This window comes from Gavia stellata, chromosome 17 (assembly GCF_030936135.1).
Source record: "Gavia stellata isolate bGavSte3 chromosome 17, bGavSte3.hap2, whole genome shotgun sequence".
NCBI lineage: Eukaryota > Metazoa > Chordata > Aves > Gaviiformes > Gaviidae > Gavia > Gavia stellata.
This window is the reverse complement of record NC_082610.1, coordinates 13,016,308-13,031,227: the sequence shown is the minus strand read 5'-3', so window position 1 is coordinate 13,031,227 and position 14,920 is coordinate 13,016,308. Positions and strand designations below refer to the sequence as shown.

Sequence of the window (14,920 nt, the reverse complement as noted above, 5' to 3'; positions counted from 1 at the left end):
TGATTTCAGCCTCAGCCCGAAAACAAAGTGAATCTGGACGTTGTTTTATCTTATGTATCTATGGCAACATATATGCCACATGGAAATATGCCAGTCTTATGGAGCATTACATGTTCCAAACAAAAAAGATCTGATATTTCAAAAGGTGTTGAGGCTTAGTCTCAAATTCTGGCCCCTATAAGGTGACTTCAGTTGGCCAACTGACGAGTCCCAAAGCCATCAATTATCTGTGAAAATCTTAATCATGTTTATATCTTGATTTAAGTAGATAGCTACTTGTAACTCACTCTGAAATAATTTATTACTTGGGATAAAATAGTCTCATATTTAGATATAATATTAAATAAGTGTATATTTATAAACTTTTTAAGTCCACAGGTAACACCAGAACAGAACAGATGTCATGCTGCTAAGTAGTCATTCAAAATTTCATGTGGTTAGGTTTTTCACTGAAGAAAAAAGCATAAAACCTCTTTGTGATTTCTATATGTGAAAACAAAAGACTACATGTGCCCAAATGGATATCACACACTATTTCCTTTCAAACCTGTTATACCCATCTGTTCATAATAAAAGCAGAATCATATGACTGAAGTTTGTATGTATACAATATAAAAATCTTATCTAAGGTCTTTGTTACCTTTGTTGTTGTCCTGTGTTACCTGTCTGAACTCAGGATGCATTTGTTATTTCTTTTAAAATTAGGGGTGTGTTTAATTTTTCTATTTAGAAGTATTTTGAAGTACACAATTCCTCTCAACAAGTTTCACGCTATTATAAAGGTGCTTTATTTGTTACATTCTTCTGATTTTGTGCCTCCTAACATCTGAATTTTTTCGTTTCTTTAGAGTGTATTATCTTCTAAGAATAGTAATTTTAATACTGTATCTGTTCTTGTTGAATAATACTAACCGAATTCATAATAATCCTCAAGTCATACCAACTAATGTATTGTGAAGAAGCACATACTTCTGCAGTTGTTTGAACAAACAAATGCTCATGATGTTCAACTGATTTTTTTCCTAAGTGTTCTACTTGTTTTGTGTGTCGTGTCCCGTCTTCCCGTCTCCCCCCTGCCCGCTCCCCCCCCGCCCCGTATCAGTCTTAATATTAGTAAAATTATGTCTGGTTATTTCCTTACAGATACTAGCACATTGATTATAGAACTGTTGTAATTGTCTTTTAAACTTTGGCATACTTCAGCTTTATAGCGGATCTTAGCAACTATATACTTATATTTATATGCTGAAACAACAAAGAAATACTAGCAGATTTACTGATGGAAAAAACCAAATCAATGCTTAAGTGCAGGTGCTCAACCAAGCATCATCTTCATCATTCTTAATGTATTAAAATGACTTCTGTGACTTATGATATTATAGGTTAAACAGTGGTGTTAGTAATGGGTTTCTTGATTCATGAGGTTATGTTTTTCTCCATGGTTACAGAGCTTTTCTGAAGTGGTGGAGTTGTACATTTCAGTTGATTAAAAATTTCATATTCAACTTTGCATGTTTAGTCTTAAGAACAGTCTGAAGGTAACAGGGGGCATCCTTCCTGAAGAATCCATAGGGAAGTTGTTCTCAGTCAAATTTCTGATCTATCTGAATGAGGAATTAGAGGTCTATGCACAGTTGCAGGGCTAAAGTCTCATTGGGATGAGGAAGATGTGGGATAGTTCAGATGACTGGAGTGCTGTGATGGATGGATACAGGCTCTTTAATAAGTCCAGGTGGGGAAGGAGAGGAGGTGGAGCTGCCCCTCATGTGAGAACAGCAGGACTGCACAGGGCTCTGCTTTGGGCTGAGTGATGAACCAGTCAAGAGCCGATGGGTGAGAATTAGCTGGCAGACCAGTGTGGGTGGCGTTATGGTGGCTGTCTGCTATGGAGTGCCTGATCGGGAAGAAGATGAGGCCTTCTTCAGACAACTGGAAGAAGCCTAATGTTCACAGGCCCAGATCCTCACGGGGAATTTTAATCACCTTGGTATTTGCTGGAAGAGCGTCACAACAGGTCACATGAAATCCAGGAGGTTTCTGGAGTTCAGGGATGGCAACTGGCAACCTAAAGCAGGTTACTGAGCAGCTGGCGAGGTGAGACACTGCTGAACCTCATACTTGCCAAGAAGATTTAGTTGGGAATGTGAAGGCTGAGGGTAGCCTTCAGGAGTCTCCACCCTTAGAGATACTCAGAACCCATCTGGATACTGCTGTGAGCAACCTGCTGCAGCTGACCCTGCTTTGAGCAGGGGGTGTTGGACTTAGAAGATCTTCAGAGGTGCCTGCCCGCCTCAACCATTCTGTGAAATGTTCTTTTGACAATTTAGAATAGATCCATAAGAAAAGGGGGGGTGGTTTAAAAGAAGGATAGACCTTTTAAAACAGTCTCAATTACTTTGCATACAGTTGTATCAAAATGTTTACATTTGGGCTTCTGCCTCTTTCTTCAGTCTGTATGAATGTTTCTTGCAAATTAGTGTATGAAGAAGCCCTTAAAAAGGGGGTTAAGGTGCATCACAAAGCTATTCTCTGTATTTTCTTGTTGTGTCATGCCAGAAAGTAGAGTAGATCTTAGCTCAAATTGCTCCAATTAGTTTGATCAAAATACATGCATCACTGACAAAGTACAAAACGCTTTCCTTTATTTTCAGAAAGTGCTCATTATAAGTGCATTTAATGATTGTTTGGCCTTTGCATGAACTTATCTTTGAAGGTGGTCTGATTTATGGCTAATCTCCCTTAGGAATGGATCCAGCGCCTTATATGTAATCTAAGCCTCTTCTGTCTACTAATTTGGTCATCTTACCACTGGGCTTATATTTCAAATTATTTTGTCTTTGTTATTATTTGGCTAATTAATGCATGCATTTAAATTCACTAGCTGCAAGTAAATATGTTTTACATTTTCTCTTTTTCCTTTTATCAAAACTTATGCTTTTTAGTTATTTTTAGTTTATTTATTGAGGACTAAGAAGTACATGGCATAGCAAAGAGAGACAAAAATAACATGTCTTAATCAGCTCTGGCTTGATAGCAAAATAAAGTGTATGACTTCTGATCCATTGTGTTTTTTCTTTTTTTTTTTTTTTAACTTAAGATTGTCTTGCAAGGACATGGAACAAGAGTGACTGCAAAATCTCAGCAGAGTGGAGAGAAAGCCTTTCGCTGTGATTACGATGGCTGTGGAAAACTGTACACAACAGCTCACCATCTTAAGGTGATGAGATGTAAAATGAGCATTGCAACTTTGCAGGCATGATGTTTTTGTGACAGATTATGTGGTTAAAAGTAACAGAAATTAACAGAGAGCCAGTCACAATGGTGCTGTTTTGACAAATGTTTATTGGATTGATTTTGCAGTAATTGGTTGTCCGGGGTGGTCAACTGATTTTGCTTAGTGTTCTGGATAGATGCAGGTGTGGGATCATGTTAGGCTCCTATATTGCCAGCATGTAAGAAATCTCTTGTTGAGATAGTTTCTACCAGCAGTGTCACAGAAATTCTGAAATCCATTGTTCACTTTTTCTACTGTACGTGTATGTATGATCATGCAAAAATTCAAAGTTTTGAAAGATTTTTACCATCATAATATAAAGTCTAACTCTTCAGAAAAAAAAATCCAGCATTCAAAGTGAAAAGCTGGAACATCTTTTCTTTACAGGTGGCAACTCCTTAATTCTCTTCCTTTTTTAAATTAAGTAAAGGAATTACTGAAACAGGGTGTAGAGCTGTTCACATTCCAGCTTAGGCTGAGATAATCACTTGCCGATGAGGTAAACTTCTTGCAGTGTGGCTCTGTCTCTGACAAAACCCTCTGTAGTCAGTGAGTAATTGACTCTATGGATCATGTGTTAAAACGGTGTCCTTGCTGTAGAAGTTTCATGCAATATAAGAGGATCATTAGAAGCACTGAGTGGAATCAAAAATCAGATAGAGAGTGAGCTCTGAGGCATCTTTGCATACTGTCTTTAATGTAGCTGCATGATGGCAACTGTGTATTTACAGAAGTGTTTTTTTGCAAAACTGACTGAAAGCATCGGGTTAGACCTTGGAAAGAGACATCTTTAGTTTTAGGGAAGATGTTGTTACCATATTTCATTATCTTTTTATCACTGATTTAAAAAGAAGACACTTGAATGTGAATCTTAGGAAGAGAAATAAAATATGTTGTCTTTGAGAATGAACTGTTTCTGTGTTGAAGTAATCAGGTACAACATTTCATTAAGTCAGTGTATTGGATGTGTTGACAGGTGCATGAACGGTCACACACAGGAGACAGACCCTATCAGTGTGAACATCCTGGATGTGGCAAAGCCTTTGCAACAGGTAATCTTTTGTAGACTAGCTCCTCCTGCTTGTTAGTGTTTGCCTCTGTGTAAAGTCAGTTTTTAATATTGCCTTTTTTAAACTGCTAAGAACAGAACTTGATTAGGAGAACTGGAAAAAAAAACCCCTCATCATTTCAGCTAGTGTAGCATATAGAAAGGACAGATGATTTAGCTTTTAGTTACTGAAGGAGGAATGAGGTGAAACACTTGACACTTTCCCTTGCTCTTCACCTGTCATGCTACAGTCAGATTTTATGTTGAAAAAATAGGCCTTTCTTAACATTAAACTAATAGTATAAGTTAAATGAGGTGATAATAAGAAGCTGAACCTGTGGGCTAGAGGTAAATACCTGATCTTCTGTTCCAAATTTGAAAGGAACTTCGGTGGAAGATGTCGTTTTAAGTGTTCTTTATTGAATTTGTATCAAAGAGTGATGTTTCTCATGAAGTGAACTCTACATTTTGTACAGATTACTCTGTTCATAAATGATGCTCTTCGAGATTGAATTTGATCATGCAAAATGCAATTATGAAGAATAAAACATGGAAGAGAGTGAAAGAGCAAAACTTGTTTAAAATTTTATTCTTTTACTTTGAATATAAATTACTATGATGCTTAGAAAAGTTAGGCTCTATTTAAAAAAAAAAACCTAAAGTTTTTAAAATAATGTCATCTCATACATTTAATACTGTTTCTTTGAATAGAAACAAGCAAAAGAAATGCTGATGAGAAAGGTCAAAAAGGAAACAACACTTGTAGGTGTAGGTTGTACCTAAGTTTAATTGTATAGTGTCATACAGGGATTTCAAAACTATCTAATGAAATATTCTCTTCCCTTGCAACAGACTGATGTATGGCTATAAAAAGCTGTTTGTTTATTAATACCGTATTTGTGGTCAGAGCCATTGTACCACTGTAGTTCAACAATCCTTGCCTTTGGTAAAGTTAATTTTAAGTACTGAATGCTCTCGGTTTAAATATTAAGAACTCTCCTGGGTTGGATCATGAAATTGAGTTTATTTTAGATGTAAGAGTGAATTAATGCTCAGCTTGGTAGACATGCTTTGTGTTTTTAAAAACATCAAGAATAGGAATTTTAGCTGTTTTAGGGAGAACACGCTGTGAAACTAAAGCAGGTGCTATCTTCTTACAGACGGTTACTTTATTTTGTAATAGTATATACATCACTTGTGGACACAAGTAAAATTCAAGTTCATCTTCTAAAATGGCTGTTTCAGGGTTCTTTAGTCATGATCTTTTCAGGGAAGTGCAGAAAGGAAAATCTTGGTAAAATGCTCTTTGCAAAATAATTTACAGAGGGCCTGATCCAAAGCTTGCTTTAGACTGGTAGAGTTTTTGATGATTATGAGTTCCTAAAAGTAATCTTAAAAGGAATGAGTGTCCATGACTGCTATCATTTGGCACCTATATATGTGATGATGTTAATAATATGGTTTAAAATAATTAGAGTTTAGAGCCTGGATAGCAGTAAAGCTTTTAATGTTGACTTCATTAATTGTACTGATTTTTGTATGAGCAAATAATTAAATGTCATTTTGATGACAGTAGTGGTAAGAGCTAAAAAGTAGATGGAATACAGAGCATACAGCTTCCTCAGAAGACAGAATAAATATTTGTCCACATTATAATCATTACAGTTTATCCTTTTGAAGGGAAGGAGAAGCATTATGGAAGTGTACTTTCTTCATAAATGAAGGATGAAAGAATTTCTAAAGCGTATCTGGAGTTCTGCTGCTCTGTATGGTAGAATGAAGAGCTTGTGAAGAGTGAAAGAGCAAATTTTACTTGTCAGGGAGCTTCCTGATTGGAATGGCATGCACATCTTTTGATGATGATGGTTTATGAGCATCCTGATTTTGTGTTTATACTATTGTAACATCCTTTCTGATCTTCAGGGTATGGGTTAAAAAGTCATGTCCGAACACACACTGGCGAAAAGCCTTATCGGTGCACAGAAGAAAATTGCACCAAATCATTCAAGACTTCAGGAGACCTGCAGAAACATATCCGAACCCACACAGGTACTATTATCACCCATTATTTTTTTGTTAATTCACTTAGGTGGATTTTTTTTTTCTCTTTGATTATTCTGTGACTTTATACTTATGAAATCAGCCTGTGTATATTCTCTTTCTGAAGCCCAGTGAGCTCAACAGCATTTCAGCATGGTAAGCATTTACTGCAAATCCAGCATGCTTTTCTTGGAAAAAGTGCTTAAGCATTCACACTGCTATTGCAACTGCACTAACTTTTAGCAATGCATCACTTACATTGTCACTGAGTCACTTGGTGCCTTTACAGTTTCATTTGCAGCTGTAACAGAACAAGGAACTTTTCCTCAATAATATGGCTTGCCTTTTAGAAATGGCATCAGTGTTCTTAAGTTTTAGTGCTTTAAGATAACTTGCATGCCAGCTTCATGAAGGCTGATAGTTCTGAGCTTGTTGTTATCCTGATTTCCCTTCTCTTCTTGCAGCAGAAATATGAACAAAAATATAGAAACTCAACTGTTATTTCAACTTCCAAATGCATAAAAAATAAAATCTTATGTTTTGTCTAAAAAAAAAAAGAGTAATTTGAAGGCCAAAACGCAAACGAATTCTAGACAGCATACACTACACTCTGCAAACCTCTATGGGTGTGCACATGGTAAACAAGTTTGCACAATGTCTCCTTTGCTCCTGAGATCTCCAAAAAAAAAAAAAAAGAAAAAAACCCCCTTAAATGTAGGAAGAATAATCTATCATTTACTAACCTATTCCATTAAGTATATTTACTTGCCTGCTAAGAACACTGACAAGTTCTTCCACTGAACTTTTTGAATCTTACAGAGTAAAAAAGAACAAAAGAAATAGTTTTTTTCCCTCAGATTAAAAAGAACAATGTGGGGGGGGAATAAAAGCAGGTGATAAAAATGATAAAAACTCAAGATTACATTGAGATAATTCTGCTTTCCTGGACTTCTGTATTCAAAGCCAGTCTGTTGGGATTAGTGCTATCTTGATGTTAAATTGGTCATCAGGATGAAGACATAAGTGTCATCTGTTTTCAGTTCTAGAAGAGAACTGTTTGATGTTATGTAGTACATCAAGTACCGACTATGAACTGAAAGATGTCTGTAGTATGGACAACAACTGGATTAGCTGTAGGCTGTTTATTTATTTATGGCCATAGAATTTGTATGGTAATTTAATTGCTTTAATCTAATTCAGCAGTTGAGACAAAAGACTTGAGCCAGCCCTATGTAACCACTTACCCATTTGAACGATATTAATAATACAATCACAGACTCCTAGCAGTCCAGGGACCAGAGTTCAGGGGTGTCTTTTTTAGATTTATGAGTAGTTGCAGGAAGCCAAAGAAGAAAATTGTACCAAGTCCTTTGTGCAGATGGATGGAGTATTGTACGCTCATACCCTATGCAAGTTGCAACAGTGCACCCGATGGAGGCAAGCAAGTCTGGGCTCTGCCCGCTCTCTCCCATGGCTCTGAAACCTTTTTGTTCCTTTATGATGTAAAGAAGTGTTAGCCCTTTCTTCATTTTCTGACCGTTTTAGCCCAAAGTGATTTTTCCCTCTATTTCAGTGGCAGTCCAGTCTCACTTCCTGTTGCCATCAAATGCTTGCCTCGGGTCCCTCCGTCACTTCCCTAGACGGACCATTCTGGTATCAGAAAAGCTGGTGTGGATGGTTCTTCATAGCTGCTGCAGCGTAGAGTTGAAGGCTTGTGACTTGCTTTGCATTTCTGGTGCTAGAAATTTCGCTCACCTGGAAACAGGTCGCTTTTCTAACAAGTACATTAGAAACTTAAAGGCTGGCTTCACCAACTGGTCGGATGACATTCTTGAGGGCATTCTTTAAAAGCTATCTGTTTTGGTTGCTAATGCAGGGTCTGTTGTTGGGCGGGGTTGACTCTGCAACCCTGCTGCTTTCAGGCATGAGTTGAGGTCCTGTGCTGAAGCAAGGATTAGGGGAGCCATGGTAACACAACACCGAGGTGTGTGTGCTCAGTAACACCACTGCCTTGGCAGGAAGCTGAAACAGCTGCCCTAAGGAGTGAATTATAGTTTCCTCTGCCAAGGAGCTAACTACTTCGGAGTTTTGTGGTATTAATGTCTCTATCAGGACTTTGTTTTTTATTTTTGTCTCTAAGTACTTCATGTTTTATCTGCAGTGGTAATCTGCCCTCTCTTGCTCTCAGATCCTTCTCTTTGGTAAGCAGTACAGTAGGTGGAATGTATTTAGCTCTGGGAAGTGTGAAATTACAGCAGGACAGCATGTCAGGTGGCTCGCACTTCTCCAGAGTTAGCCCCTTTCACTCTTCCCCAGGAACTCTCTGTGCTTTGATAGATCCGAAGGGTCAGGGATGTTGGGGTATTAGACAGGGGTTGGCCTTATCTAGTGTTTGTGGTGAAATGCTTTGGTGCGATGATGTAAGTTACTGTGCTTAAATTTATATTACATGAATAGACTTATTTAAAAAAGAACCTGTATTTGTGATTGCTTTCGTTTTGGGATTTGAAACTCGATTTTCAGGGCGCTCTCTCCTTAAAAAGTTGGGTTTTCTTGTGTAAGGTTGAGTGCTTTCTATAATGAATTTTACTAATCCATTTGTATCTTGGTTATACGTTAAATCACGAAGGTATTTTTTTCATTTTATGAATTACAATTGACAAATGTACAAATGGTATGATACACTTGTTTTGGATAATGTGTGTATTAATCGGGGGGGTGGGTGTTAAATACATGTTAGAATATGGATGATGTGGAAGCTAATCCAAGCAACTGAGTCTTCATAATTTAGCTTACAGATTGTATGATTTTCCTGAATTTTGCCAGATTTGGCTAAACAGTAGAACACTCCACTGTGGCATGTTCATGGTATTTTTGACTGAGGGTCTGAAAGAGAGAATTAGGTAGCATTAGATTCCTACATTCAGTCTAAGTGTAACTTAGGATTTTTGTTCTTTTATAACTTTTGCATGTGTACCTTTTCTTTTCTTTTTTTTTTCCAGGTGAAAGGCCCTTTAAGTGTCCATTTGAAGGATGTGGCAGGTCATTCACAACATCCAATATTAGAAAGGTTCACATCAGGACGCATACAGGCGAAAGGCCTTATTACTGTACAGAGCCAGGATGTGGGAGAGCTTTTGCCAGTGCAACTAATTATAAGAATCATGTGAGAATACACACAGGTAAATGAGTGATGTTTTGCATTTTGAAGTGGAATCTACTTGGGAGATGCTGTGTCATTCTCCTTGTGAACACTGTTTTGGTGTGTTGTAATTGGGTATAGTCATGTTTATATGACCTGGCTTGGTACTTCTGTTTGGGCCTTGTCTCCCCTCAGCTGAGGATAGTTAAGCAGTTAGGTTTCCCACCTTGCTGTCAAGGCAGAATAATTTTGGTTTGGATACAAAGTTCTTTAAAACAAATGCAAAACCTTGTCTTCAGTGGACATTGGACTAAATCCTTAACATGGTTCTGGGGATCACATCCGTTGTGAGCTGTTTCTTAAATGGTAAAGCACAAGTCTGAGCTTGACTTTGGCTCACTGTTGTGAGTCACTCTTTCATCCCAGCTCTATTTTCCTTGCTGCTGGAGCGGTGGTCAAGATCTTTCTATAGACTGGTGGTGAAAATACTTCTCCAACTTGATTGTCAGGGTTAGTCAGCAGAAATAATCGGCACAAATTTGAAGGTTCTAAAATGTAAAAGCCAGTGATAGCCATTATCATCTTCGTAGCCTTATATATTTTATAGAAGCACAGACAAGTTTTGTAGCGGTATGTTTTGTATCTCTAATTATATTTTTAGTTTATAATGTAATTTGGACATTTGTTTCACTGATTTTTAAATGAAAGGTGTCTTTATATGAAACCATAATTGTTTAAACATATGCTTCCTATAGATCTCTTCAGAGCTTAAAGACTCAAAAGTAAGTGAAATTGTACTAGTGTATCAACATACCTGATCATTGAGGAAAAGTATGGGGCTTCCAGTAATAAAAGAACAAAATTCTCAATACGATTCCAAACTGATGTCGCAGCTTTCAGCCTGTATCATTCTGTCTTCATCAGAATTTTTTAGACAGAATGATAGGGAGAAAAAAGGGCCCAACTTTTACTGGCAGTAGTTTTTTTAAAAAGACAGTGAGGGGCTGCAGTGGTAAACTTTGTGAGCTTGAGCTTCACTGTTGCCTTTGAAATTGAAGTATGGTTGGTAATGAAGGTGTGTCACTAAGTATCATTTGTTGACAATTTTTTCTGTGCATCCCAGATAAAGTTCTCTTTATCCCTTTTGTTTTTCCATACAGGGGAGAAGCCCTATGTTTGTACAGTTCCTGGTTGTGATAAACGTTTTACAGAGTATTCCAGTTTATACAAACATCATGTTGTACATACTCATTCCAAACCATATAACTGTAATCACTGTGGGAAAACATACAAGCAGATTTCTACACTTGCTATGCACAAGCGGACAGCACACAATGACACAGAGCCCATTGAAGAAGAACAAGAGGCTTTTTTTGAGCCACCTCCAGGTTAGAGTTTCAGTCTTTGAATCTCTTGTTGTAAAAAAATGGGCTGGATAATATTTTGCTGGTTTTTTTATAACCAAGAAAATGAAAGCATAGATAAAAATCTGAAGTATTTAATAAAGTTATTTAACTTCTTTGTAGGACTTTTTAATGTGGTAGGCAACATGTAGACAGAAACTGAGAGAGTAATTGACCAGATCATAAACTCATTTATAGTAGTCCTGGGGATAAGAGAGAAGTTTTAGTCCCAGCAAACCTGCTATAAACATGAACGTGGGAAGGGACCTGAGAGAATTTAAATGTTTATGTTTGCAATCTGCTGGATTTTTCTTAGGGATTTTTCTAAGAGTATGTATAACACCATGGTTGGTGACAGTCTTTTGTGCAGGAGTAAATGCACTACCTTGAGAAGAGGAACATCTGTCTTTGCAGCACCCTGATACTGTGCTGGTTTTGCTGTGGTTAATAGCAGTTTCTGTAAACTGTCCTAGAGGCAAAGATGAGAATAAGCTCATGTGCTGCAGTACTCCTTAGAATATTTTTTTCATGGTATTATGAGTATTGAATCCTGTGACTATAAAAGATCAGACTGAAGGAGATACTGTGATAGGACAAATATCACTTGTCAAATTGTGATTTTTAGATGTGACTGAAGATAGGAAATACATGCACAAACTGGTCAGAAAAGTTGTTTTACTACATGTATGTAGGAAACTGCACTGAATGCCTCAAGCAGAGTTGCTATAGTCTAATTCCTTCTTTTAAGAGAATGATAAGATTGATTTGCTGAGGTTAAACATTTCTTAAGATAATGAAATCACTTAAATCTTCACACAAAGGCATCACTGTGTTCTTCTGTATGTTTGTTAATTAATAACTTTTTAAAAGCTGCCAGTTGTGTTTGCATGGAGCCTCTTGTATGGAGAGGTTAACATTTAATGAAACAATTAGAAATGTTTGTCACCATTTTAATATTTGCTTTTAAACTAAATGTATATTTTCTTTATGTGTAGCATTTATGTGTGTTAAAACTCATTGATGAAAGACTACACCCCGTGTTCTCAAAACAACAAACTTTCTGACTTGTTTTTGGTATCTTTCTTTCTTTTATTTTTCTCATCTTTCCACTAAAATTTTTCCATTGGAGTGTTTAAAACCTTCAAACCAGGCTGGCACTTAATCCTTGTCATTTGCTTTCCTGGCAACATTTACAGTATGTAAATGATCCTCTTGCCTTCTTTGTATCAAATAGGTCAAGGTGAAGATGTTCTCAAAGGTTCCCAGATAACCTATGTGACAGGTGTAGAGGGAGAAGATGTAATTTCTGCACAGGTTGCTACAGTTACTCAGTCAGGATTAGGTCAACAAGTAGCACTAATATCCCAGGATGGAACCCAACATGTAAGTAATCACAGTGTTAAAGAGCTGACAAAAATACATTGAGAATTGAGGCAGCTGTTTGCAGATACTCCATGTGCTTTCTAAAATCAGTTAGGATTCTTAATAAATACGTATGTGGGTTTCTTATGGAAAGAAGCTTCTTTGGAGCTGGGTCAAGATATGTTCAGGGTTGGGCCATGTATTCTGACATCTGAAACTGTGTTAATACAAAGCTAGATTTTTTTTGGCTATCCTTGTTATCTTTGTCACTTTTAAAGTAGACGTGGGCTATATTAACAATTGTTATATATACAGCCTAGTTTCTGAGGTTTCTTAGAATTCCTTGATTATTGTATTAATATCTGATGGTCATCTTCACTGTTGTCTTCACACACTTTGGAGGGGTGGGGGTGTGTGAAATCTTTCTAGTCCAGGTGCCTGCTTTACAAGCTGCTTGGTCGTGTGCAGTTCTTACCATTTCTAACATACACAAGAGGATAAGGAATGCTTTGATACTACCTCCACTTGAAAATTCCTATGGATCTATTTTTTTAAGGATTCCTATGGATATATTTTTTAAGGATTCCCATGGATATGTTTTTAAGGATTTGAGATGAAATTTCATTGGGAGGGGATTTCAGCACAACTCTTTTGTTTAGCTATGGCAATATATCAAACACATATGGGGGAAAGTTTGTATCTCAGCTGGGAAGGTAGCTGAAATGCCAGTAGCATATGAAAGATATCTTCTAAATTCAAATTGGAAATTAAATATTAAAGGGGGCTGTTTTATTGCCAGCCCTGAACATTGCAGCAATACTAAGTAACTGGCATTTTTACCCTCTAAAATAAAGGCCTGCAGAAGCCTTGACATGGAGTTCTCACATTTATTTAAATTATCCTTCAGCTTGACTTTAGTTCTGGGATATTTTATTACCTTGTAAATCAGACATCAAATCACGTATCTGATGCCCTAATGCATTTATACTGGAGACATCAGTAATTTATATCATTAATGTTTTATGAATTGTTTATTCATGGTTTAAATTCTAAGCCCTCATAGGCCTCTTTAGTATTTCCATTAAGATAAAAGTATGTCAGGTGGTACTACCTTGAGTCACATTGTCCATTGTGTGAGACACATGCATAGATAATCTGTCATGGAGTTATTTGGGACATGATCTGATTAACATGGAGTTGTAGACTCCGGGGGCAAGTATGCATCCTTTTCCTTATACTGAGAGCCGTTTATTTCTGTAAACAGATAACTGTGTCTGAAAGGTCATGGAACATTAGATCCCAATCAGTAAGATGAACGCGATGAGGGCTCTTTGTCCAAGTTGGGGACTTGGCCAAAGAGTGATGGTGATCCTCAAGGAATGCACGAGCATGCCGGTCAGGAATTGGAATAACGGCTACTAGATCTTTTTGGCCAGTATGTTACTTGTGTCCATGGCTTAAAATATTTTTTCCCCGCTATTATGAACAAGTTGCCTTTTTGTTCTGGATTGCAACTCGTTTCAAATGAAGAAGCTGAACTAGCGGGAGTGTTCCTGCTGAACCAACTAGCAGGAATTTGTTTGATAAATGCTGTTACACTTCAAATGCATATCAAGGGGTTTTTTTTCAAACCTTACTTAAAAACATACGTTATGTTGCCAAAAGCTAAGACTCTGGTATGACTTGAGCAGCAATCAAACCTTCTTTTTTTACTTCAAGAATGATTTTGTGTTTCAGGTCAATATATCCCAGGCAGATATGCAGGCCATTGGCAATACTATCACTATGGTAACACAAGATGGCACCACCATCACAGTCCCTGCCCACGACGCTGTCATCTCTTCTGCAGGAACACATTCTGTAGCAATGGTTACTGCAGAAGGCACCGAAGGACAGCAGGTAAGATATTATCCTGCATACATGTGTAATGTTCCTTTGTAAGATGATATAAAATAGGCACCTAAGCCATCACAGTCCTGTCATTCGCATAGATTGATCTAAGTAAAGCAGTTTTCAACACCTGGCCATAGCATTCCCCTCCTAAGAGTATGATGTGTTCTACTCCAGTGCAATACATCAACATATGGCAGGCAGAATGTTTTAAAAGCAATTGGGTGCCAAGAAAAAATTCTGAGGTACCAGTCCAGTAATTCATTTAGGTGCATGTAAAATAAGACCTAGAAATGCTAAGTGTTTTCCCCAAAGTCACATAGTAAATGAGTGGCACAGCTAAGAATAGAATCCACTATGAACTGTAACTTTATCACTTAATATTATGGGACTGTAATTTATTTGGCAGATAGGAAACATTTGTGTAAGTATGTATTTGCGGTTTTGTTTTTAATATACAAATACAATAGCTAACTTAGTAGAAATATAGTGATATAATTTTTAATCTTTAAGTTAAAATGCATTCCAGTGTTCTAAAAATGCACCACATGAAGATACTTATTAATTGCCGTGCTCTGTATGTATAAATAATCACAGGCTTATAGGCACGTTTATTGAACTTCTGTGCAGTTCTGAGAATATTTATATTTTGAGAGCTCATGGATAACTTTGAGAACACAGGGATGGCAACCTTTCTTAAAAAATATCTTTTGCACAGTAAAATTATGCTCATGAATAATCACAGCTTTGAATTTAACTTT

The 14,920-nt window shown here is 37.1% G+C and overlaps 1 protein-coding gene across 2 annotated transcripts in view; it reads left to right on the top strand.

Moving 5' to 3' along the window:
* The window catches only part of ZNF143 (zinc finger protein 143), a 36,143-nt gene that overhangs the window by 17,098 nt on the left and 4,125 nt on the right, over positions 1–14,920 (top strand). For both annotated transcript variants that reach the window (XM_009809820.2, XM_009809818.2), the window contains exons 8-14: positions 3,098–3,217; positions 4,251–4,326; positions 6,246–6,371; positions 9,365–9,544; positions 10,665–10,892; positions 12,142–12,290; positions 14,007–14,168. In XM_009809820.2, coding sequence (XP_009808122.1) covers positions 3,098–3,217; positions 4,251–4,326; positions 6,246–6,371; positions 9,365–9,544; positions 10,665–10,892; positions 12,142–12,290; positions 14,007–14,168 — 1,041 coding nt within the window. The remainder of the gene's footprint in view (positions 1–3,097; positions 3,218–4,250; positions 4,327–6,245; positions 6,372–9,364; positions 9,545–10,664; positions 10,893–12,141; positions 12,291–14,006; positions 14,169–14,920) is intronic.